Genomic DNA, 25209 nt, shown 5'->3' on the forward strand with positions numbered 1-25209 from the left:
AATAAAATAGCAATAAGAAAAAATGTAGTAGAACTCTTTCTTTTCTCTTTCTTGGTGTGTTCTCTACCAATGTAAATTGTCATGCTTTTATAGGCAAGAAAAGGTAACTTAAAATCTATCTTGAATAGTGCAAAGATAGATATGCTGTAGGAAAATCTATCCTCACACTATTTACATCATGGAAATACATCCATACACAATTTATAACATTATTCTATATGTTTATCCTATTTTTTGAAAGTCCAAACCTGTTATATAGGTCTTGATCCTTTTAAAATTCAGATTAAATATAAAACATGAGGATTACTTGACAACTGTTGAGATGGCCGAGTTGGTCTAAGGCGCCAGATTAAGGTTCTGGTCCGAAAGGGCGTGGGTTCAAATCCCACTCTCAACAAGAAACTTATTTTTTTAAAATATCTGAGATAGTTAATTAATTATTATGATCCGTAAAAAACAAGAGCGTCCAGATAAAATTTAGTTTGGTTTGGTTTTAATCAGAAAAAAAAACCTAACCAAACCGACTATAGGGGTAGCTATTTCAAATTTATTATTACACCTATATATATGTATATTTTTATACAAAGTTTCAAAAATATAATGGTAAATGTTAATAGTTTGTACTTTTAGTATAGTTCTTTACCATTACATTCTAGTTTGATTGGTAGTTTTCTTTTGTTAAGTGTAAGAATCCATTTTGTGTTAAAAATAATATATTTTTAATTGAGTCCTTAAATTATTCATCACTATTTGATTCAATTACCATCAATATATCTTGGTAAATAATAGATTTCTCAAAGGGCAATTGATTTGATAGTGTTACGTTGAAAATGTGATCGCCGGAATATGTGTTTGGTAGTGTATGTCTTATATTTAAGAAAAAACCGACAAATAACCGAAAAAATCGAAAATCCGACATAAACCGAATCGAGAAAAAACCGACTTAATTGGTTTGGTTTGGTTCTAATATTTGAAAAATCGACTTACTTGGTTTGGTTTCTTTTAAGGAAAAAACCGATCCAAAACCGAACCATGAACACCCCTAGTTATATGTTATTCATTTTCTTAATGAACTACGTACAAACATTTTCTTGAGTACTAGTGGTAAAAGTTGAAGGGGAACCTAGGAGCAACGATCAGGTTCTTTTCGTGTGACCTATAGGTCAAGGATTCAAACCGTGAAATCAGTCACTTATACTTGCATCACGGTAACTTTACGCACCGGATTGCCTTTTTTTTTCCTAATGGTAAAAGTTGAACTTAACTTCCACCTAAACAAACATTTTCTTGATTATTAGGGATAAAAGTTAAAGGGGAATCTAGGAGCAACGGTTAGGTTCTTTCCGTGTGACATATAGATCACATGTTCGAGCTGTGGAATCAGCCATTGAAATTTGCATCAAGTAAGCTGCCTATAATACCCCCTTAGGGTGCAACCTTTTTTCGGACCCTACATGGACGCGAGATATTTTAGGCACCGAGCTATCTTTTCTATTTTCCTAGTGGTAAAAGTTAGAACTTAACTTCCACCTAAATAAAATAAAGTCAAATGGAACCAAATTTTCTATGATTCATGGCCTCATTCCATTCTAATATTATATGATGTTAGACTACTACTCACTCACTGTAGATTTAAGGCGACTTGACAACAGGAAATTGGAACCAATTATTCCCTTAAGTAATAAACAATTATTAAAAATAGAGAACATATAAATGAGTTATGTCGAAAAAAAATCAATTTAAAAAAAGGTAACATCATTTGGGCAAATCTTCAATTTCGGTTGCTAAACCTAATGTCTGCGTGGCGCCTGCTCCTTTTAGGAGTAGTACTCTATTGACTTGGGCTTCAACTAATATATATATATATATATATATATATATATATATATATATATATATATATATATATATATATATATATATATATATATTTCGAATAAAGGGATTTATATATAAACGGTCGATCGGCTTAACTAAGAAAATATTTATATACGTACATATATTTATGGAGTATTATTTAGCGCCAAAAACTATTTATATTTGGTAGCCGAAAAAGTGTATAAAATTTGTATAGTTTTGTATATAACATACAAAATATATATATATATATACAAAAAGTTATACAAATTTTATCTATTTTTTCGGCTATCTAATCAATGCATTTGTTTCAACTGTTTTGAAATAAAGGGTTTAAATTCTACACATCGAAGGTGTAAAAGATATTTATATTAGATCATTTGTTCGCTAATTATAGGTAAATAACTATTATCAACAATAACAATAACAAACCCAGTATATGTTGGGCACATGCCCATGTTGTCCAGCCAAAGGCTCAATGGCCTAATCCTATTCTCTTTTGGTTTCCAATCCTATTTGGAATTGGATTCGGTTTATTCCTATTTTGAGTGAGTTTTGGCTTTAAGAGAAAGCACCACTCATGATCTATAAATAGGACAACCTTGGAGAATTATTCTATGCTCATTGATACAAGTCTTTGAAAGACTTAAGCACATAAGAGTGGGTTTTGAGAGAGCTTTCATCAAGAGAGAAGAGAGGGGAAAAAAGTATTTGTTTTGCTGCAGATTTTTATTCCGACCAGCCAACTTCAAATCACGTTTTCTGATTCGTTAACCGTTGGATCGGGCTGAAATTTTGACTGAGTGTTCGTAACATCTTGATCTTGGATTTGAACGGTGGAGATCGGACTTGGAGGCTCGTAGCATCTGATTTCGAACCTCGAACAGCAGCTTCGTTTTGTGGATTATACTCTTTCTTCAATTGATTAGTTGTTGCTCTTGTTGCTATTGTTGCTCCGTGTTTGGCCCTTGTTGAGTAGCCAATTTGGAGAACTTTTGTAACCCTCTTATTGTTATAGTGGAGCTTTTTGGATCTTTGTGATCCCGTGGTTTTTACCTTCAATTTGAAGGGTTTTCCATGTTAAAATTTGGTGTTCTTTATCTTCTTTATTTTCGGATTTGCCTCTTCCTCGACATAACAGTGGTATCAGAGCCTTGGTTATTTATCCGGGTTATTACGGAATGGAGGCGAATATGAGCAAGATGGTATGTTTAAATGGGAGAAATTATAATGTTTGGAGAAGCAAGATGAAAGACTTGTTGTTCGTGAAGAAGATGCATCTACCCGTTTTTTCAGCTCATAAACTCGAGAGTATATCCGATGAAGATTGGAATTTCGAGCACCAACAAGTATGTGGATATATACAGCAATGGGTTGAAGAGAATGTTCGCAACCATATTGTGAACGAGATACATGCGAGATCATTGTGGGAAAAGCTAGAGACTCTTTATGCTTCAAAAACCGGGAACAACAAATTGTTTCTGCTAAAGCAATTGATGACCTTTAAATACAAGGAAGGCAGCCCTATCCTTGATCACATAAATGATTTTCAGGGCGTCCTTGATCAGCTATCTGGAATGGGGGTTAATTTTGATGATGAGATACAAGGACTTTGGCTTCTTAATACTCTGCCGGACTCTTGGGAAACTCTTCGTGTTTCTTTGACAAATTCAGCTCCTGGAAGTAAGGTGACCATGGAATATGCCAAGAGTGGTGTGTTGAACGAGGAAGTAAGGAGAAAATCGCAGGGTTCATCCTCACAAGCAGATATCTTGGTTACAGAAGACCGGGGGAGAGATAGAACAAGAGGCTCAAGGAATAGAGGTAAAAGTAGAAGTAAGTCAAGGTCCAAATACTATAATGTTACATGCAACCACTGTGGCAAGAAAGGACACATCAAAAGGTTTTGCCGCAAGTTGAATCAAGACACTAGAGAAGGAAAGAAAGTTGAAAATAACGAGAACAATGTTGCTGCTATTGTTCAAGATGACCTTCTTTTTGCTTATGATGAAAACGTCATCAATTTGGTATCCCATGAGACGAGCTGGATAGTAGATTCTGGAGCTACCTCACATGTCACACCAAGAAAAGATTTTTTCTCATCGTATACACATGTTGATTCTAGAGTGTTAAAGATGGGCAATGCCAGTGAAGTTAAGATGTTTGGTGTTGGCACAGTTTGTTTGAAAACTAATAATGGTTCAACGTTAGTTCTTCAAGGTGTGAAGCATGCTCCAGACTTTCCTTTCAATTTGATCTCCGCAGGAAGATTAGACGATGAAGGTTACCATAATGCTCTCTTTAACGGCTAATGGAAGCTCACCAAGGGCTCGTTAGTAGTGGCTCGAGGAGTCAAGTCTGGTCAATTATATGTGACACAAGGCTCTATTCTTAATGACTCAATAAATCTGGTGGAAAGTGATAGTTTGTCAGAATTGTGGCATCGAAGATTGAGTCATATGAGTGAGAGAGGGATTACGTGTTTGGCTAAGAAAAGTTTGCTTTCTGGAGTAAAACAAGCAAAGCTGCAAAGGTGCATACATTGTTTAGCTGGCAAACAGAAAAGGGTTTCCTTTCATAGCCATCCTCCCTCAAGAAAGCCCGATTTATTAGAGCTAGTACACTCTGATTTGTGTGGTCCTTTTAAAGTAAAGTCAAAAGGTGGTGCACTTTACTTTGTGACCTTCATTGATGATCATTCTCGTAAGCTCTGGGTGTATCCTTTGAAATCTAAAGATCAAGCACTTGGCGTGTTTAAGGAATTTCAGGCCTTAGTTGAGAGACAGACGGGGAAGAAATTAAAATGTATTCGCACTGACAATGGTGGTGAATATTGTGGTCCCTTGATAACTATTGCAAGGAACAAGGAATTCGTCATCAGAAAACTCCGCCCAAGACGCCTCAATTGAACGGTTTGGCAAAGAGGATGAATAGAACTCTAGTTGAGAGAGTTAGATGCTTACTTTCAGAGGCTAAACTTCCAAATACATTTTGGGCGGAAGCACTTAACACTGTTGCCTATGTTATCAATTTGTCTCATGGTGCTGCTTTGGATGGTGATGTCCCAGACAGAGTTTGGTTTGCCAAAGATGTTTCTTATGATCACCTGAGAGTTTTTGGGTGTAAAGCTTGTGTGCATATTCCTAAAGATGAGAGATCGAAACTGGATGTCAAAACTAAGCAGTGCATCTTTATCGGTTATGGTCAAGATGAGTTTGGGTATCGTTTTTATGATCCAGTTGACAATAAACTTATTAGAAGTCGTGATGCAATATTCTTTGAAGACCAAAGTATTGAAGATATTGACAAAGCTGAGAAGATAGATTCTCAGAGTAATGAGAGCTTAGTTGACATTGATCCAGTTTCAATTGCTAAGGCACCTATTGCACATGAAGGAACCCAAGACAATGATGGAGATAGTGATCAAGATCAAAATGATCATCATGGTGTAGATGTTATGGATGCTCCAGTTGATGAAGTTGTGGTTGATCAGCAACCAATTCCTGCACAGGTAACTACTACGAATGCTCCTGAAACCTCTCTTAGAAGATCTACAAGGGAGAAGCAAAAATCCATGCGCTATCCTCCTGATGAGTATGTACTTTTGACTGACATGGGAGAACCTGAGAATTATGAAGAAGTCGTGCAAGATACTCACAAAGATCAGTGGATCGAAGCGATGGAAGATGAGATGAAGTCACTCCATGAGAATGGCACATATGAGTTAGTGAAATTGCCGAAAGGTAAGAGAGCTTTATCTAACAAATGGATATTCAGAATAAAGCAAGATAACCATACCTCTGCGCCTAGATACAAGGCGAGGTTAGTTGTTAAAGGTTTTGGCCAGAAGAAGGGAGTTGACTTTGATGAAATTTTCTCCCCTGTTGTGAAGATGTCTTCTATTCGTGTGGTTCTAGGCTTAGCCGCAAGTCTAGATTTAGAGGTTGAGCAGATGGATGTCAAGACTGCTTTTCTTCATGGTGATTTAGATGAGGAGATTTATATGGAGCAACCTGAGGGTTTTGTAACTAAGGGAAAAGAAAATTATGTCTGCAAATTGAAAAAGAGCCTGTATGGATTGAAACAAGCTCCAAGGCAATGGTATTTGAAGTTTGAATCTGTCATTGAAGAACAAGGGTACAAGAAAACTTCTTCAGACCACTGTGTATTCTTCCAGAAGTTCTCTGATGATGATTTTATTATTTTATTGCTTTATGTGGATGACATGCTTATTGTTGGAAAGAATAAATCCAGAATTGCAGTCCTTAAGAAGGAGTTGAGCAAATCGTTTGCGATGAAGGACTTGGGGCCAGCAAAGAAAATCTTGGGCATTCAAATCCACCGACAGAGAGATAGAAATGAGTTATTTCTGTCCCAAAAGCAATACATTGAGAAGGTACTCAAGAGGTTCAATATGACAGATGCAAAAGTGGTTAGTACTCCTCTTGCTAAACACTTTAAATTGAGTATTAGTCAGAGTCCATCTACTGATGAAGAGAAAAAAGAGATGTCTCGTATTCCTTACTCTTCTGTCGTCGGTAGTTTGATGTATGCTATGGTTTGCACTAGACCAGATATTGCACATGCCGTTGGCACTGTTAGCAGATTCATTTCCAATCCTGGAAAAGAACATTAGGATGCAGTAAAATGGATATTAAGGTATTTAAAAGGTACTGCAGATTTGAAGCTGTGCTTTGGCAATGGCAAGTCTGAACTTGTTTGTTACACAGACTCTGATTTAGGAGGCAATCTTGATAATTCAAGATCCACTTCCGGTTATTTGATCACTTTTGCTGGGGGAGCTGTTTCTTGGCAATCTAGACTACAGAAGTACATAGCTCTATCCACCACAAAAGCCGAATATATTGCTGTCACAGAAGGTGCCAAAGAATTATTATGGATGAAGGAGTTTATTAATGATCTTGGCTTTGAGCAGCCATGGTACATCTTATTTTGTGATAATCAGAGTGCTATCTGTCTCACCAAGCACTCCACTTTTCATTCTAAGACCAAACATATAAATAGAAAGTATCATTGGATAAGAATGGCCGTGGAAGAGAAATTATTTAAGGTTGAGAAGATACACACTGATGAAAATCCTTCGGATATGCTGACAAAGGCGGTGGTTGCAGATAAGCATGAATTTTGTAGAAAATTGGCAGGCATGAAGCCTATCAATAGTTCCTCTACTTGAAGACACATTTGGCCCCTTGGCTGGAGGGGGAGTTTGTTTGGCATATGCCCATGTTGTCCAGCCAAAGGCCCAATGTCCTAATCCTATTCTCTTTTGGTTTCCAATCCTATTTGGAATTGGATTCGGTTTATTCCTATTTTGAGTGAGTTTTGGCTTTAAGAGAAAGCACCACTCATGATCTATAAATAGGACAACCTTGGAGAATTATTCTATGCTCATTGATACAAGTCTTTGAAAGACTTAAGCACATAAGAGTGGGTTTTGAGAGAGCTTTCATCAAGAGAGAAGAGAGGGAAAAAAAGTATTTGTTTTGCTGCAGATTTTTATTCCGACCAGCCAACTTCAAATCACGTTTTCTGATTCGTTAACCGTTGGATCGGGCTGAAATTTTGACTGAGTGTTCGTAACATCTTGGTCTTGGATTTGAACGGTGGAGATCGGATTTGGAGGCTCGTAGCATCTGATTTCGAACCTCGAACAGCAGCTACGTTTTGTGGATTATACTCTTTCTTCAATTGATTAGTTGTTGCTCTTGTTGCTATTGTTGCTCCGTGTTTGGCCCTTGTTGTGTAGCCAATTTGGAGAACTTTTGTAACCCTCTTATTGTTATAGTGGAGCTTTTTGGATCTTTGTGATCCCGTGGTTTTTACCTTCAATTTGAAGGGTTTTCCACGTTAAAATTTGGTGTTCTTTATCTTCTTTATTTTCGGATTTGCCTCTTCCTCGACATAACAGTATAATCCTACAAGTAGGGTCTGGGGAGGATAGCGTGCAGGGGAGGATTTAGGGGGGCGGAAGGGGGTTACCTCTATATATTAAGTTTTGAACCCCCTTAACATAACCCAAAAGTATAGTTTAGTGGTAAAGGGGGTTCAAAACATTCATAAAGTCACAGGTTCAATTCCCACTAGCTACAAAAAAAGTTTTTGAACCCCCTTCGTGGAGATCCTGCCTCCGCCACTGATAGCGTGTACGCAGACCTTACCTATCTTGAAGGATGCTGTTTTCGAAAGACCTCGGCTCCAAAAAAAGATAAATAATTACTATCGGCAACCTTAGTTTATATGTTGCTCGTGAGCCGCCAAGTACCAGTCTCGCAACAGTATTGGCGCAAAAGGATCGGTCATTCACTTGCTGATCGTTCGCGCGTCGAACTCGCTCAATTTAATTAGGAAGTTTTCTTATTATTATCAACACAATATTTATTGAACCGGGGGTTTATCTTAAACAACTTCTCTATTTCACGCAAAGGTTGGAGCTGGCGTACACTAACTCTTCCCTGATCCCACTTGTGGGATCATATTGAATATGTTATTGTTGTTGTATCAACACGAGTTTTGATGGAATGGTACGTACTTCCTCATCCTTAATTAGAGGTCTTGGATTCGAACTATAAATATGACGTACGAAAAAACAAATTTAATCGTTATCTCAATACAAAGGTCTATTGTACACAGTCTTATCCTGTATTTTTGCAAGAGGTTGTTTCCACGTCGAACCCGTGACCTCCAAATCACATGATAGCCACTTTACCAATTACATCAAGACTCCTCTTAACTACGAGACAAAGAATAGTTATTTTATTATTATTATTATTATTATTATTATTATTATTATTATTATTATTATTATTATTATTATTATTATTATCAAGCTATGACCCCAGACAATAAAGAACACACTGGCAAAAAAAGGGGAAATTGGAGTCAAGGTTGGCTGTTTAGTTGTACAACAGGTGTGGGGTCTTTTTTTTTTTTTTAGTTTTATTTTTATTTTTAAATATATCTTGAAAGTGGATTTGTCCCAAGTGACAAAAAAACAGATATAGATCTGGTAAATTTCCATGTACCTTTTGAAACTAATAATTCTCTTTTTTATTTCTTTACCGTTAGTTTGGAGGGCGGTCATCCATATAGTTGACTTGTGATCGATCCCTCCTCAAAGTTTTGTGGGTCGAGTCAGGGCTTGCCTAGTGCAGTTTATATCTCTTGTGCGGTTTGCAGGCTATTACACAGTAGGGTTTACCCAGTGCGTACAGAGTATTTACGACAGAGTACTCATCCGAAAGACAGAGGCTGTAACGGCTGCGAGTTTTCCTGGGGTTCCCAAAAATAAAAAAATTTGAGTTCAAACCACCTCTAAATGGTAATGTAATATGTGAATTTGGCATGGACAAACATCAAACAATTTAATGAAAGCTCATATATTACTTACTCCCTCCGGTCTATAATAAGTGATTTTTTGGCTTTTTTTTTGTGGTCCAAAATAAGTGATTTTTCCAGATTTCAAGAATGAATTAATTATTTTTTTCCTACATTGCCCTTGGAGTAAATAATGTTGGAGTATGTGTTAGGAGTGTTTATGTGAAGAGATAGTAAAGGTTAATATAGTCAATTTCATTGCTAATTAATGTTAAAAGGTGAGTTTCTTAATACGTGTGAAAACAATTAAAAAATCACTTATTTTGGACCGGATGAAGTATTAGATTATCATAACATGTTTAAGAGCACGAAATTTTAGGAATTTTTTAAACATGTTAAATATTTAGCTCATGCATTAAAAGTTCTATCTTTATTAAATTTTGTGTCTAGTCAAAAATCGGTCTCATGAAAATACGTATTTCAAAGCACCGATTAAAGGCTAGTTCATATAATTTCAAATTCTCATTTATAGCCATATAAATATATAATGAGGCATCTCTATAACAGTATCCTTATATAACAATACTTCACTGTAAAAGCCAAATTTTTTCGGAAACCAAATGTCATGTTTTGTTATAATATATGTTCTCTATAATAGCAATTCGCTATAACATCCAAAAATATCGGTAACAAACGAGGCCGTTATAGAGAGATTTGACTGTGTATGATTTATATTAAATCATAACTTTCAAAAGTCTTAAACTCCGTGTTCAGTCAAACACCACTATATTCACGAACTTCAAATTCTAAATCCGTATCGAGTCAAAAATCTTAAACTCTGTATCCAGACAAATACCATTATATTTACGGACTTCAAATTCTAAATCCCATTCCCATGATGTAATAAGTCTGCGGAATATTTTTTATTTTCTTTTTTATTTTCTCCATATGTCTGCGGAATATCAAAGTGGAAATTTCTCACCTTTGATAGTATAAATATGTTACTTAAACATGTGAAAATCTCCACACAAATCATTCGCTCCTCTCTCTTTGAAAGCTTCCACTATTTGCTCTTCTCTCTCTCTTCTGCAAATTATTTTCCAGTTCGAAGAAACTTAGAGAGAGAAACAGTGTGTGAGTGCGCACCGTTACTGTGTGTTTTTCGATCTGTTCCGTTCTACGTTTAGTAATACACAGAAGAAATATCAGAAATGGCAGCTCAACCGAAGAATGTCGGAATTCTCGCCGTCGAAATTTACTTCCCTCCTACTTGCCTCCCACAGGTAAGGGATTATTACCCAAATAGCCGGCTAGATTCAATGTTTATATTTTTTAGCCGATATACATAGATTATACATGATTATACATATATTAAATATAAATGATGCATATATTATATATCTACCCGCTATTTTAATTTAAAAGATTAGGTAGACGGCTATTTGAGTTAAATCTTCAAAAGAAAAGAATATATTACTTTGACTATATTTACATAAACAATATAAAAGATATTTACATAATTAGCTCACATAGAAGTAATTACAGTTAAAATCTCTATAGTAATTTAGTAAAAATAATACTCTATGTGTTTCAATTTAGGCGATATAATTGGCTTATCGAGAGTTAATTTGACTAAATTTTGAAGCTAAAGTGCATTAATTTAACTCAATATTTTAAAATTAAAATTAAAATATTTAAAAACTATATGAAAAGTAATATAAGTTGCAACTTTTTTCAGGTCAATATGATCAAAAAATATATTTAAAATGTTGGCCAAAACTCATACAATTTGTTTCTCGATAAGCGAAAGTCATTTAAATTGAAACGGATGAAGTAAGGAAAAATCTTTGTATTATCAGTGTATATAATTTAAATTCATACTTCGGCAAATGAATAAGTAGAGAAACTTGATCATAGATATGTGTAGTAATTACTTTGATTATTGAATAATTAACATAGCTTTAAAATATTTTAATATTCTATCTGTATCATTTTATAGGACAATATTACTATTTGAGGACTAGTTAAATAATTTTTCAAATATTTTAGAAATAATTTTAATAACCAAATATTGTGATATGTATTTATACCAACATGTCATGGATATTATGTACATTTATTCGTGACTTATGGTCCTATAGCATGTTCACGTGCTCTGTTCTGAGATTATTTTTTGAAATCAACGTTCTCAGTTTATTTTATTTTACTTTTGAAATCCCATATTGCAGCCTTTAACTTTAGTCCGTTAAAACCTATGTGCTTTTTTTAATGTTCATGTAATACTCAAATATTTTTATCTGATTTTCAGTAATTTGGATCTGCTAATACAAGTTTAAAGAAAAAAAAAAAGGAAAAGGCATAAGTATCCCTTGAACTAATGCGGAAGTTCCAACTACACACCTTTTCTTTTCTATCACCCCCTGAACTTTTTTAAAACGGAATAAATACCACCCTGAAAATAGATAACCAAATTCTTGGCGGGCAGTGAAATACACGCATTGTCGTGTCTATTTCGTAATTTTTTAACCTTTTTCTCTTTCTTTTCCTTTTTTTCTTTCTTATCCTATTACATTTTCTTTCTTTTTATTTTCTTTTTCAATCTTTCTTCACATTCAAATTTTCCCTGAAAGAAAAGGCAGCGTGGTGCACTAAGCTCTCGCAGGGTTCGGGGAAGGGTCTACATTGGATCTTAAGTACACAGTCTTACCTTGCATTTTGCAAGAGGTTGTTTCTGTGGCTTGAACTCATAACTTCTTGGTCACATGGCAGAAACTTTTATTATTGCGTCAAAACTCCCCTTCATCTGCTAATTTAAGTTTAAGGCAATAAAATTCTGATCACATAAAATTTTTAAATTATATTGCAATATTCTATAGGAAGCATTGGAGGCTCATGATGGAGCAAGCAAAGGAAAATACACGATTGGTCTTGGACAAGATTGTATGGGCTTTTGCACTGAGGTTGAAGATGTTATATCTATGAGGTATACATCCATTACTCCCGCCGTTCCAAAAAGAATGACATGTTTCTATATTCGGAATAATTTAACATGAACTTTCCATTTTACTCTTTAATGACAACTGATAAGTTTTTATAGCCACATAAATGTTATTGCATGTTTAAGACCACAAGTTTCAACAGTATTATAGTCACACAAATGTTATGACATATCTAAAGAGCACGAGTTCAAAAGTTTTTATTTTTTTCTTAAACTCTGTACTGCGTCAAAATATGCTCATATATATTGAAATGAAGGGAGTAGTTTGAAAGTGTTGGTGATTGCTTCTTCCAGCTGAATGGCAATTTTTTTTGATTTCTGGAGTAAAATAATTTAGCTTGTGTAATTTTGGTCAATATACTGTTTTCTAATTAACATGTTCATATTCAGTTTGACAGCAGTTACATCCCTTCTGGAGAAGTATGAGATTGATCCTAAGCAAATTGGTCGTCTCGAGGTTGGAAGTGAGACGGTCATTGATAAGAGCAAATCCATCAAAACATTCCTCATGCAAATATTTGAGGTACTGGCTCACAGTTCTAGCAAATATTTGAAATTTAGTGGTTGTTCACGTATATAGCAAAGGTCGCATCCACCTCTGCTCAATGCAGACTAGCTCATGAAGCAGAATATATGTTGCAATCGAGTATTTTCAAAAAGCACGTGACTTAGTTCTGCTTGAAATATGCTGTAATGTTAATATAGGCCCGGAAATCGCTTGATCATGCTGTTTGTTAAAAAAATGAGTTCATTGTTTGTTGTACATCATCCTTAATAATTGATTGTTTGGTTGCATCTGGTTTGTTTTTTTGTTTCTGTTGACCTTCCACTTCACCAGTAAAGATTTACATTATGACAATCAGAAATATTGTTCAACAAAAACTTACCCTGCTTCCTTACCGTGTGAAACAAATAGAAATGTGGAAATACTGACATTGAAGGAGTCGACTCAACTAATGCATGTTATGGCGGAACTGCTGCATTGTTCAACTGCGTGAATTGGGTCGAGAGCTCTTCATGGGATGGGCGCTATGGACTTGTTGTATGCACTGATAGTGCGGTATGATCATCACCTTCGTACAATATTGCGTATGCATTGCTCATTTATTGCATAATTTGCAACGAACTTGAGCCTTTGCTTGATTAACATTCACTTATTCGGAAGCTTCTTTTGACAGGTCTATGCTGAAGGAGCTGCTCGGCCAACTGGAGGAGCTGCAGCAATTGCTATTCTAGTAGGGCCGGATGCTCCTATTGTATTCGAAAGCAAGATTAGAGCTAGCCATATGGCCCATGTCTATGATTTTTACAAGCCCATCCTCGACAGTGAATATCCAGTAATTATCTTAAGCCCCTGCAAGTCTTGTTAATCATCCGTTTTCACATGAATGCTTCAATCTGTTGTTTACTGGACAAAATTTAGAAGAAATATATAGAAAAATTGTTTGTGATCGGTACATGAATTTCCATCTGTTCTCTGTATAATGGTAATTGTTTTGTTGCAGGTGGTTGATGGCAAGCTTTCACAAACTTGTTATCTTATGGCACTTGATTCCTGCTACAAGAGCTTATGCGACAAGTAAGCCGCTGGTTGAGCACATTTTCATATTCCGAAAACCTCTTTATTATCTTCTTTAATAACATCTCATTCACATTTTTAGATATGAAAAATTGGAAGGCAAGCAGTTTTCAATTGACGATGCAGCCTATTTTGTTTTCCATTCACCATACAACAAGGTACTTTTTGGATTCAGATATTCAATACACAATTTTAGTTTCTTACTTCAGTAAACAAAGTGACGATAAGAATTACCTGAACGTTTTATTTAATTCTGCAGCTTGTACAGAAGAGCACTGCGCGATTGATGTTCAATGACTTTATAAGGAATGCTAGGTGCGTTGCAAATCTTCAGTATGAATGTATTCGCCTTTTATTTTGTAAACGGAATTCAGTTGACTGATCTTCTTTGATTTTGCATTTGCAGTTCCATTGACGAATCTACTAAAGAAAAGCTTGCACCGTTTTCATCCTTAACTGGTGATGAAAGTTATCAAAGCCGTGATCTTGAGAAGGTCTGTACAAAAGCTTTCATATTCATAGTTTTCCAAAAAAATAGTTTTTTTTTTTTTGTCATTTTCAGATATGTTTAAAACGCCGGAAATAAAGAACTAAGTAGGATGAATTGCTTTAACAGTTATACACATAAGTTGAAATCGGAACTAACTAATGGACTATAAATTTTGCATATACAGGTCTCCTGGCAAGTGGCAAAACCATTTTACGATGAGAAGGTGAAACCAGCCACATTAATACCAAAACAAGTTGGCAACATGTACACCGCGTCTCTCTATGCTGCTTTTGCATCCCTCCTTCACAATAAACACAGCACTTTGGTAAATACAAGTTACTTCTTTCCCTTTCGGTCTTTTTGCTTGTTAACATGTATCGCGTTTCATTTAATTTTCAAATGATTTTGTCAACTCAGGCTGGACAGCGGGTGATCTTGTTCTCTTATGGGAGTGGATTGACTGCAACAATGTTCTCATTAAGGCTTAACGAAGGTCAACATCCTTTTAGCTTGTTAAACATTGCAGCTGTTATGAACGTTGATGAGAAATTGAAGTCGAGACACGAGGTATGTTAAGATTTTGTTTTGTAATTTACTCGTGGACTTTGAACTCGTTACCAACTCTGTAATGGTTAGAGTTCCATAACTATCTTTGACAACCGATCTTTTGTGCAGTTCACTCCTGAAAAATTCATCGAAACGATGCATATGATGGAGCACAGGTATGGTGGTAAGGACTTTGTGACAACCAAGGATTGCAGCCTTTTAGCACCGGGTACCTACTACCTCACAGAAGTCGATTCGAAGTACAGAAGATTTTATGCCCAAAAATGTGCTGAGAATGGACTTGCCAATGGTCACTGAAGATAGTCCTAACATGATCTAATGTCATGAAGTTGGCTTATGCTCTTTTACTTATTGTCAGCATATAAAAGAATAACTATATTTTTTCACTGCCTTTTTAGTTTTCGACAAATTGAATGGTTTTTGGTTCACTTGTTTGTGAGATGATTGCAAAATCATCAATGTAATGTAGTCTATATTTGAATGAAAATTCATTGCGCAAATTATCTGAGCTGTGCCTTATTTGTTTAAACGATACGCCTTTGGGAACTCTTAAAATGCTAAAAGTAGTCTGTTTGTCGACAATATATCAATCAACTACAATTTGGGATCGGCTGTATGAATTTGTTTTATCCATTTCGCTATATTATCTATCAAGATTTAGTAGCACATCCCTAGGGTAGGAATGTTGCAATAAATTCATCATTCAAAGTTTTCATGATTTTAGACTATTCTTACTATGACCGTTAACCTATCACAACTTCTCTCTTTTATCTAGAACTAGGACAAGCTATTCCTTGCGAAACTTGCGTGAGCGGTGGTTCATACGTGTTCTGACAAGAGACGTACAACACCACCAATTATGTGCGTGTCAAGAGTTAAATGTTATATGCCAGTTTTAATGCGATAATATAAAAAGTTCTTTATGTTGTCTGTGTACAGATAGAAAAATGGCAATACTCATAACTAACATCGTATCGTAAGTCTTTCATTAGTGAAACATCAGTCGATACAAGAACAATCGCAAAATAAAACTCGAGAAATTATTTAAAAAAAATAAGAATAAATGTTGCATGCCTTAATCAATGAAAATTGACATTGGCTTGATAAGTCATTCCTACTTGCCAATTAGAAGGTGCAACATTAGTAGCTATAATTGTTTCATGTGATGTGTAGGAAGTGAGCTTAAATGAAAGTGCTTGACCACTTAGAGTTGCAAATGCTTGATATGAAGCTCCCCAATTATGGCTCATACTTAACCAATTTGTTTTAGTTCCTTTGACCCACATACTAGCCACATCTCCACCTCCACCAACATTCATCACATATACCAATAACCAATAGCCATTTCCTTGGAAACTAAACTTGATTCCACCTTTTCTAACACAAGGTACCCTGCAACAATGAAGCAATAATGCATATTAGAGGTAGCAGATATTCGGTAGAATTATCGAAATGCATATAAGCAGTGGCAAACTCAGAATTTTTACTTCGTGAATGCTCAACTACCTTAAATCTTGAAATGCTACTTTGAAATTGGGCGCTCAGCCAATCTCTTTGTATGTTATTTAGCGGCTTCTAATATAAAAATATAATGTTTGGGTAAGACACTATGAGTGCTTGAGCACCCACTAGCTATAGTTGTAGGTTCGCCATTGCGCAGAAAATGACACAGACGCTATCATTATAAATAACTAGTTAATTTAATCGCGTTTCGTGCAATAGTAAAAGACATTGAATTTACATATTAATCAATATGTTAAAATTAAACATTTTAAATAATTTTTCAGTCTCCAAATAACAATAGAATTATAGAGCAAAATGAAGACCGAAAATTATAAGCTACATTAACATAAAAGTTAGAAAGCTAGACTATTGTTGGAGGACCAAAAATTAAAAAGGTTATTTTGGTGACCAAAGTGAAGAGCTATTTCTTTAAATCTTGATTAATTTAAAAAAGAAAAAGTAAACATCTCAAATACCCACCAAATTTCTGAAAAGATATATTTGCATCCAATATTTACACCAAACTATCTAAATTAATGAAGCGAGAATGTATAGAGGCGAAGTATGCTTATGTGATAATTAAAATTTTCCATTACGAATACATGTCATGTATTATTGGTTTGTCCGTAAATTATCGGTAAGGTACTATAGTTTGATGTAAACATCTGGTTCTATAAAATTCATAAAATACTCTAGCAAAAATGAATCTTACCTGCGATACGAAACAGGAACAATGCCAGCTTTCCATTGAGCAATTTTCATGAAAGCAGGTTTAGCCATGTCAAAATGTGTACGAGGCGGGTTGCACCAACCACCATGATCTGTGTCTTGTGACCAATTTGGTGGGCAGAGATTGGTTGCAGTGACTGTGACAATGGTTGAGTAGCAATCTTTTGATTGTGTACATTTTATTTGGTAACATTGTCCACATGAATATCCATTGCTATATAATACTGAGCTCAATGCTGCTGTATCTGTCCCATAACCTGAATTGAATAAATTCCCATATCCACAAGCTCCACCTACAAAAAAAGAAGAACAAAAAACATTAGACTTATTAACCAAAAGAAATTTAGTATTTGCAACGTACATATTCGTCACAGAATCCAGATTGTGACGGATTTGTGATGGATAGATGGTCGTCTCAGGAAAAAGTGACGCAAATTCTTCTTTTGACAGATCTTCAATTTCGTCACAAATTCAAGATTGTGACAGATAAGTGAGGCTTCCTCTAGTGGCAGAGCACCTCTAACCTCAAGCTATGTGGAGGTTAAGAGAGAACATAGTTGTTCTTCTTACAACGGGGCAACCCCTCGTTCACAAAGCATCCTGTGTTCACGCAGGATCCAGGGAAAGTTGCCCCAAAGGGAGTGTGATATAGGCAGTCTACCCTGATGCAAACATCATTGGCTGATTCCACTGTTCGAACCCATGACCTATAGGTCACACGGATATAATCTGGCCGTTGCTCTAAGTAAAATTATAACGATAAGAAAAACAAAAGGATTGGGTAGGTTTAGTAAAATGTACTACAATATTTTTAGTTTTGTGTAACGCACCCATTGTCTCACTTGCAGTCTCGTCGCCATAAAAAGTGGCATGAGCGAGATTCCAAGGGGTCGCTTTAAAGGCGGCGCTAGGGGTGGAATAGCCAGCAGCTTTTGCTTGATCGATGAGTGCTAGTGCCGCGACAACGACGAAGAATGTCAAGCTCCATCTATGGTGGAAAGAGGCCATGAAATTTAGCCCTTCTTGAGAAGGAGAAATGCTACTCTTTAGAAAATTGCAATTGCCTTATTTGATTTTGTAAAATTAGGCATTAATTTATAGATTTTGTGTCTAAAGAGTGTTACAAATGTATATGCTTCGTGCTATCACGAACATATGTAAAAATTACAAGTCAACTCTTGCATTTTAAAACTAGTTATGTTTATACTACCTAATCAAACTAGAATTGGACTGTTGAAATATCATGTAAACGTGCAGGGAAGTCATAAACTTACATATTTACATGTTATATATCATACTACTATTAGGTCTAGTGCCTATTCTTGATTTAATGCCTTAATAATGGAACCCAAATAGAAGAACTAAAACTAAAAATCTTATCTCATATTTTCTGAATTTTGTAATAATTGATTTGAAATGAAAAATAAAGTGGTAATAAGAATTTTGTTAAAATAATATGATTTAGTCTTCTCAAACAAGACATGTCACAACGTTACATGTTTAGTATTCTTTAATATTGACCATAAAACAAAATACAAGTGTCAAAAGCAAGGGGTTGGGTTATTACGGATATAGAAAAAGAAAATTGGTTATCCCTATGAGATTTGAAAAAGAGTTTCATGTCCTGCTTCTTAATTAATATTTAATGGAGTAATTATTTATAATCTCTATATAGAAGGTTTGATTTTAAGGTTATTTGCATATAATCCAAATGACTCAAATTATAATTTGACATGGTTATGTCCGCGCATCGCGCATGTACTATTGCTAGTTCTTGATTTAATGCCTTAAGAATGGAACCCTAGCTAATAGAAGAAAACTGAAACTAAAATCTTATCTTGTATTTTCTAAATTTTGTAATGATTGATTACGCCTCCCTTTTGACAAACCATTGAAAGAAAGTTTCAAGATATTGATATTAATAGGTACTAGTATATTAAGAACTAAAACATTAAGAAAAGGGAGATGGGATGCATGTAAATCAAAGACGGAGCAAGGATTTGAAGTATATGGGGTTCGAAATTGTAGTTCGTAAAGATACTGGATTCTAAATTCATAATTTGTACACGTTCAATGAAGACAAATATAAGGTTTGGATCAAAATTCCTGAATTCGGTCGAACATATAAGTGAAGAGCTAGCTCCGTCTTTAATGTTAATAGATGAGAGGAAACATAAGTTGTGCAGATCCTCAAAGTTAAAAATCAAGGTGTAAATGATTTTTACCCTCCTTATAAATAATTTTGAATTTTGCTTCTACCGTCAATTGCTATCTTTTGGAAATTCCTTTTCAAGTTAATGACATGAGATATTAGATAAAAAAGACGAAAATTTTATTTATTTCGTTTTTTTTTAAAGAAAAAAATGGAAGCTCAGTATTAAACGTCAACACCTAAAGATGTAGCCTAATGGTTGTAACTTCACCTTGTATAACTTAATTACTTACAGTTTGAATAGAAGAAAATGACTCTGTAAAGATATTTCGCATGTAATTTTCATATCTCTTTAAGTATAAAAAATATAATTTTCTTGTAAAAAAGGCATAAAACTAAAAACAAGCACATTGACACAACTTCAAGGACCTTGATATTCTTCACCACCTGTGCTTAAAAGCTGTTAATTTTTTTTTATTGATATACTTATACTCACACATTACATAATATATTGGACACAATACAAGTTGCAAAAACATTCACAATTTCAACACTGAAAATGCTTTCCATTTTTACAAACTTGACTCATTTATGTCATTTGGCTTTTCCAATATATGCAACTTGTTCTAGTGCAATCTATTGTGCAGATCTCCAACTCCAACTCTCCACATATAATTATCCTGCATTTTGCAAAAGTTATCAGTAAATGGCAATGGTTTTCCTGTACGAGGAAAGTTCTCATCGGTTATACTTCTACATACAAGCGATAAAATACAGATAAACACGCGAAATAAGCTCTTTTTTCCTAGATCGAAAATGACCTGTAACCTATGTTGCTCGGACTCTCCGAAAATGTCTCCACGTGCGTGTCGGATCCTTCAAAAGTAGTGTATATTTGGAGGATCCGACACGGGTGCGGCAACATTTAGGAGAGTCCGCGCAACATAGTCTATAACTCAAGGACAACAGAGGTACGAGGATGTAGAACAGGTCATGTTTAAGTAATATAGTGTAAACTGAGGTCTGAGAACATAAAAGATGGTGCTTAAGTGAACTATTATGTGGTGTTTGGGTTGGAGAATAATCGTATTTGAATTCATTTCAAGAAAAATAAAACGAATTAGGAAAATTAAAATTTTATCTAGAAAATTTGCATTTTGGAAATCTATATTTTTCTTTCTGAAAGTAAGTGCGTGTTTGATCTATTTTCAAATATGAACTGAATAGAAGTCATATGAGAAATGAGAAAGGTAATATCATAGATTAGTTTATCTAAATTAATGGGAAGGATCAAGGGAAACCATTCTTATGTTTAAGTCCTATTTTTTACACTAAGCATTAGCAGTTAGAGGCGGACCCAGGACTTTAACACGACAGGGGGACCAGTATTCTGCTCAACTAGTGCCCCATAAAGGTTTTAATGTTCAGGGAGACAAGCGATTTAAATTAATCATTTTCAAGGTGTAAAATACAAGATTTCTAACGAAGTTTACGGGATCGGGTGACTCCTCAAGGTTACACATAGGTCTGCTTCTGTTAGAAGTCGTCTTGAAAGATAAGTGAGCAATGACAACTAAAACGCCTATATTTTTCCGAGCAACAATTATAATGTTACACCCTAAGCAAATTCTATATCGGCAAAACACGGAAAAGATACTGGTAAGAAAGTAAGCTTTAGACCCTAGAGACGTGTTGTTTAAAGCCGTGCAAACCTAGGTCCAAAGCGGACAATATCATTAGTGAGCTGAGCTGTTACAAATAGGTTAAAGAGCATAGGTACCTTGAATCATGCACTACTTCCTTCAGGCAACGTGATCAAACGTGTGTCTGAATCATAGACCAAATCCGTCCCACAACTGCGAAAGATCATGTCGATGATTACACTATGAACAAATCAAGCAAAGAATGATGAAAAATACCTAAAAACTAAAGCTCATGGACGTACCCTGAGCATTTTATTTTGTTGGTAGAACCACCACTAGATATCGATAATATGGTACCAAAGAAGGAAGTATTTTCTGTTCCACAATTCGGACAAGGGCCCTGAAAATTAAACTTATTGTGTGTTAATATCAAACAAATAGCATATAAGATAATACTACGCGCACACTGTTTATGAAATCTAACCTTTAAGATCAGAAAATCTTTAACGACGATGTTTGTGATTGTAAAGGATAGATACAATATCAAAGGCAACGCAGCAAACCATGTGAAAATGAAACTGAAAGGCTCTGGAAGCTGCAAAATTGACAAAATTATAGCATTTGACAAAGGTTAATGAATACTCTGATCTTTTGCAATTAACCACTTGATAATCTAGGGATACAAATAAAGGACCGGGCTAGGTAACAAGATATGCTTACCTCCAAAAGATAAGTGATCTCAAATCCAGTTAAATCGTCGAGGAAAAAGAACCTAGCAAACATTAGCCAAACATATCTATTAGAGGAATAATTATATTGGTTGCTTCATAACCGAGTTGAGAAACTAATGATAATGTACAAAGAAATGAAAACTTATAATGCTGAGAGAGTTAAGTACTACTCACAATCCAAGAGCAACAACAGCAGCAGGTACATTTAACAAGAACATCTTCAGATAGTCAACAGAAAGGTCACTATAAACCTGCAACAAGTAAAGTTCATTTAACCACTTAACCTCATAAACATGTTGCATAAACGCATGATGGCAAAAAAAACGGCAGCCTGGTGCACAAAGCATCCCGTGTAGGTCCGGGGAAGGGCCTCATCCCGAGGGGCGTGATGTAGACAGTCTATCCTAATACAAGCATTAGTGGCTGCTTTCACAGCTCGAATTCATGACCTATAGCCACATGGAGACTCCAAGGTATGATGGCACAAAACAAGTATGTTCACAGATGCAATATAAAAGATGAGTACCTATTAACCAACTAGTAAATATCTCATTGAGCAGAGAAGTAGTACAAACCTTTCTACTTCGAAGACTGCACCGAGGACCCTCAACCACAATATCGCTGCCATCCCTCTAGAAAATTAAGAGATGTCAATACAGGAAAACTACATTAGTCCGCGATATAATAAGAAACAAAGAAAGAAACAGAAACAACAGTAATAACTAACTTGGTTTTGACCATATTTGTAAGGGCAATAAGTTGAAAAATAGCAATGACTAACATAGTCCAACTACTTCATAACTTGATAAACTAAACTACCAATTAAATGGTGATAGGAAAAGAAAGTAAAACACATTCAGTATTATACAGTAAAATCAGTTGCTTTTTTTGAAAAAGCTGTCAAAATAACAAATCTTTTTCATTTATTGGATCTTCTCATATCTTATCAGTTATCAAGAACAATAAATATATAATACAGTCAAACCTCTCTATAATAGCCTCATTTGTTCCGAATTTTATTGGCTGATATAACAAAGTGGTGTTATAGAGAACATATATTATAGCATAGCATAGAAATTGGTTTTATAAAAAACTTGGCTTTTATAGTAAATGACTGTTATATAGCGATGATGTTATAGAGAGGTCTGACTGTATAATGCTAATAACCAAGTACCTTAAGTTTCATCTTCAACTTGTCATACTCTTTATCAGTCATAATTGGATTCCCAGATACATAAGCCATAGAAGCTTCCAGAAACTTCTGTTCGTCCGTGCCTGCATTGTGAGTAATTTGCTATTACTATACCTATTGTAAGTGCCGATGAGACAAAAATAGACAGAAATCCTTACTTACTTAGCATGACGACGCTGCTCCCTTCCCACATTAATTCTTCCTTAAGGTTATCGAATTCCTCATTTGACATCATTGCCTTTCCTTCATAATAGAATGACTGTGGTACAGAGCCAAGAAAGAGTTCATTAACTTTAGTAGAATGAGAATGAAAACAATCGACGAATTAGTAACTGATTCTGTTTCAGTACTTGTAGTGCTTGAAGAAACTCTTGCTCCATTTCCCCTAAAGACTTCTTTCCTTTCCCGTCAATGCTACAATACTGCAAGATTTTACTGTCTTCAACCTCATCCTCGTTGAGCTGACCTGAAAGCAAAAGCAGGATCCTTAAATATGATGTGGTATAGTCCACCATAAAAAGAAGAATTTGAGGAGGAAAAGAAGGAAAAACATACAAACAGCGAACAAACACACACACACACACAGAAGGTCTAAGCGTATTTTTTAATTAATATCATTTGTTGATTGTCTACATTGGCTTGATGGTACATAAAGGTCAGCTTTATTTGAGTAGTAGAAAGAGGACCAGCACTAGAAGTATGCTGATATTAACATCTGTTACATTTCCCCATATTCTCGCAATTAACACACGAGAATGTGAGAAAGGAGCCTTGGCGTAGCCGGTAAAGTTGCTACCATATGACCAGGAGGTCACGGGTTTGAGCCGTGAAAATAACCTCTTGCTGAAATACAGGGTAAGGCTGCGTACAATAAACTCTTATGGTTCGGCCCTTTCCCGGACCCCGTGGATAGCAGGAGCTTAGTACATCAAGCTGCCCTTTATAACACAACGAGAATGTGAGTTCTTACTATCGATCTCCTCAAGTTCTAGATATGAATATTTTATGGATTTCATATGTGATTACTTACCTAAAGTTCACTTTTGACTCACCAAAAAATTTTGACTGAAGGAATTGACATAGCAACTAATAGGCCTACCTATAGGCTATAGTCTAACTTGACTATCAGAAGTATTGCAGTAGGCTGACTACGTCGTACTAGAGTTTATGTTCAATGCACTGATAGTGTAAAGAATTTTTACACAATTAAATTAAATTGATCTACAGCAACAAATAACTATACATATCAAGCCTGATACAATAACTTGGAAAATAAAGTAATAACCTACTACAAGTCTACAACTAGTCAAATTGCACTGGCAGTGTAAAAATTCTTGATACAGTTAGCATACACAACTTAAATTATTCATAGCATGGGATGAAACTTTGATCAAATAAGGAAAAAAAGAGAGTTGCACTGGCAGCTTAAAAAATATTTACACAATCAGGTCACTTAATAGATAATCATAAATAATAAATCTCTTGATAAGCAATAATTGACTAGTAAAAGTGGTTACTAACCTAATATCACACGTTAAAAGTTATTGATAGTGTGAAAGAAGCTTACATCACCGTCCGTGCACATAGCTTAAATCCCAAAAAAAAAAGAAACAATTATATATTAATTTACCTGGCTGATCAGTCGTGGCCTTAGGAAAGAGAACCAATAACCTACGCCTAATAGCTAATTTTCTTCCACCAAAATTAATCAAAGGAAGCTTTGAACAAGAAAATGAAGCACTTTGTAAAGAAGCAGAAGATGAAGAAAAAATAGGTTTTTTTCTAAAAGGGGCATGAAAAAGGCGAGGGCTGGTTATAGTAAATCCAAATTTAGTGGCCATTTGTGGCGACGGCGGCGATGGCGACGGCAGCAGTGGTGGTGGAGAGAGTGAAGTGGAAGTAGGGTAAGTAGAAATGAATATTGCATTTGTGTAAAATCTGAAAAATGGAGAATTTGATGAGTTTTGATAAGAGATGAAGATAAGGTTATGTGTATGAATGTGTGGAGAGTATTGAATGTTGAAAAGCTTTTGTCTTGATTTTCTTAAATTCAATCCCGGTTTTAACTGTTTTTTGATGTAACAGAATTTGCCAAGTCAGCTTAATGTTTTTCGTCTAGAATCTAGAATCCTATATTTGGCTGACACGTGGACACTTGTTGCTTTCATGTATCTGCCACGTGGCTATATATTAAATTTTACAAACTAAGGGGTGGTTTAGTTCGCGGACAAGGTATAACTCAAGAACCGGCGGGGCCAAATATACTCCTCTACTTTTGAAAAAAGTTTAAATATATTCATCGTTATACTTTGAGTCCGAATATACGCCTGCTGTTATACTTTACGCTCAGATATACCTCTCATTTAACGGAATGACACGTGTCATTGTCCTGTTGGCCAATTTTAAATACGGAAAAGGGCCAAAACTATCCAT

At 35.2% G+C, this 25209-nt stretch overlaps 3 protein-coding genes and 1 non-coding gene across 4 annotated transcripts; 2 read left to right on the forward strand and 2 right to left on the reverse strand.

The window, feature by feature from the left end:
• Positions 1-316: 316 nt before the first annotated feature.
• TRNAL-AAG lies at positions 317-397 on the forward strand. Its single transcript has one exon. It is a non-coding gene; the product is annotated as a tRNA-Leu (tRNA).
• Positions 398-10190: 9793 nt separating this feature from the next.
• Positions 10191-15352, forward strand: LOC109207239 (hydroxymethylglutaryl-CoA synthase-like). The gene is made up of 12 exons (XM_019370121.1): positions 10191-10475; positions 12069-12175; positions 12581-12713; positions 13107-13250; positions 13369-13527; positions 13696-13769; positions 13852-13927; positions 14029-14084; positions 14176-14263; positions 14444-14584; positions 14677-14826; positions 14935-15352. The coding sequence occupies exons 1-12, from the start codon at positions 10404-10406 to the stop codon at positions 15121-15123; spliced, it is 1389 nt and encodes a 462-aa protein (XP_019225666.1). The 5' UTR covers positions 10191-10403; the 3' UTR covers positions 15124-15352.
• Positions 15353-15780: 428 nt separating this feature from the next.
• Positions 15781-18142, reverse strand: LOC109207240 (expansin-A7-like). The gene is made up of 3 exons (XM_019370122.1): positions 17889-18142; positions 17042-17351; positions 15781-16218 (listed from the first exon to the last, which is right to left on the reverse strand). Exons 1-3 carry the CDS (start codon positions 18064-18066, stop codon positions 15906-15908), a joined length of 801 nt encoding a protein of 266 aa, XP_019225667.1. The 5' UTR covers positions 18067-18142; the 3' UTR covers positions 15781-15905.
• Positions 18143-19620: 1478 nt separating this feature from the next.
• LOC109207241 (PGR5-like protein 1B, chloroplastic) lies at positions 19621-24802 on the reverse strand. Its single transcript, XM_019370123.1, has 11 exons — positions 24407-24802; positions 23127-23242; positions 22939-23035; positions 22759-22859; positions 22160-22216; positions 21759-21835; positions 21574-21625; positions 21338-21448; positions 21156-21253; positions 20991-21066; positions 19621-19890 (listed from the first exon to the last, which is right to left on the reverse strand). The coding sequence occupies exons 1-10, from the start codon at positions 24615-24617 to the stop codon at positions 20997-20999; spliced, it is 990 nt and encodes a 329-aa protein (XP_019225668.1). The 5' UTR covers positions 24618-24802; the 3' UTR covers positions 19621-19890; positions 20991-20996.
• Positions 24803-25209: the final 407 nt, after the last annotated feature.

The sequence above is a fragment of the Nicotiana attenuata genome, unplaced genomic scaffold, assembly GCF_001879085.1.
Source record: "Nicotiana attenuata strain UT unplaced genomic scaffold, NIATTr2, whole genome shotgun sequence".
Lineage (NCBI taxonomy): Eukaryota > Viridiplantae > Streptophyta > Magnoliopsida > Solanales > Solanaceae > Nicotiana > Nicotiana attenuata.

What these genes read in the sequence shown, in the direction of transcription:
- LOC109207239 (XM_019370121.1), top strand. Translation starts at nt 10,404, where the DNA reads ATGGCAGCTCAACCGAAGAATGTCGGAATTCTCGCCGTCGAAATTTAC. An exon ending in CTCCTACTTGCCTCCCACAG is followed by an intron (nt 10,476 to 12,068) that starts GTAAGGGATTAT and finishes AATATTCTATAG; the next exon opens with GAAGCATTGGAGGCTCATGA. An exon ending in GAAGATGTTATATCTATGAG is followed by an intron (nt 12,176 to 12,580) that starts GTATACATCCAT and finishes GTTCATATTCAG; the next exon opens with TTTGACAGCAGTTACATCCC.
- LOC109207240 (XM_019370122.1), bottom strand. Translation starts at nt 18,066, where the DNA reads ATGGCCTCTTTCCACCATAGATGGAGCTTGACATTCTTCGTCGTTGTC. An exon ending in GACTGCAAGTGAGACAATGG is followed by an intron (nt 17,352 to 17,888) that starts GTGCGTTACACA and finishes CTTTTTTTGTAG; the next exon opens with GTGGAGCTTGTGGATATGGG. An exon ending in GTTCCTGTTTCGTATCGCAG is followed by an intron (nt 16,219 to 17,041) that starts GTAAGATTCATT and finishes TCATTGTTGCAG; the next exon opens with GGTACCTTGTGTTAGAAAAG.
- LOC109207241 (XM_019370123.1), bottom strand. Translation starts at nt 24,617, where the DNA reads ATGGCCACTAAATTTGGATTTACTATAACCAGCCCTCGCCTTTTTCAT. An exon ending in AGTTTCTTCAAGCACTACAA is followed by an intron (nt 23,036 to 23,126) that starts GTACTGAAACAG and finishes TCTGTACCACAG; the next exon opens with TCATTCTATTATGAAGGAAA. An exon ending in GCTGTTGTTGCTCTTGGATT is followed by an intron (nt 21,626 to 21,758) that starts GTGAGTAGTACT and finishes AATGTTTGCTAG; the next exon opens with GTTCTTTTTCCTCGACGATT.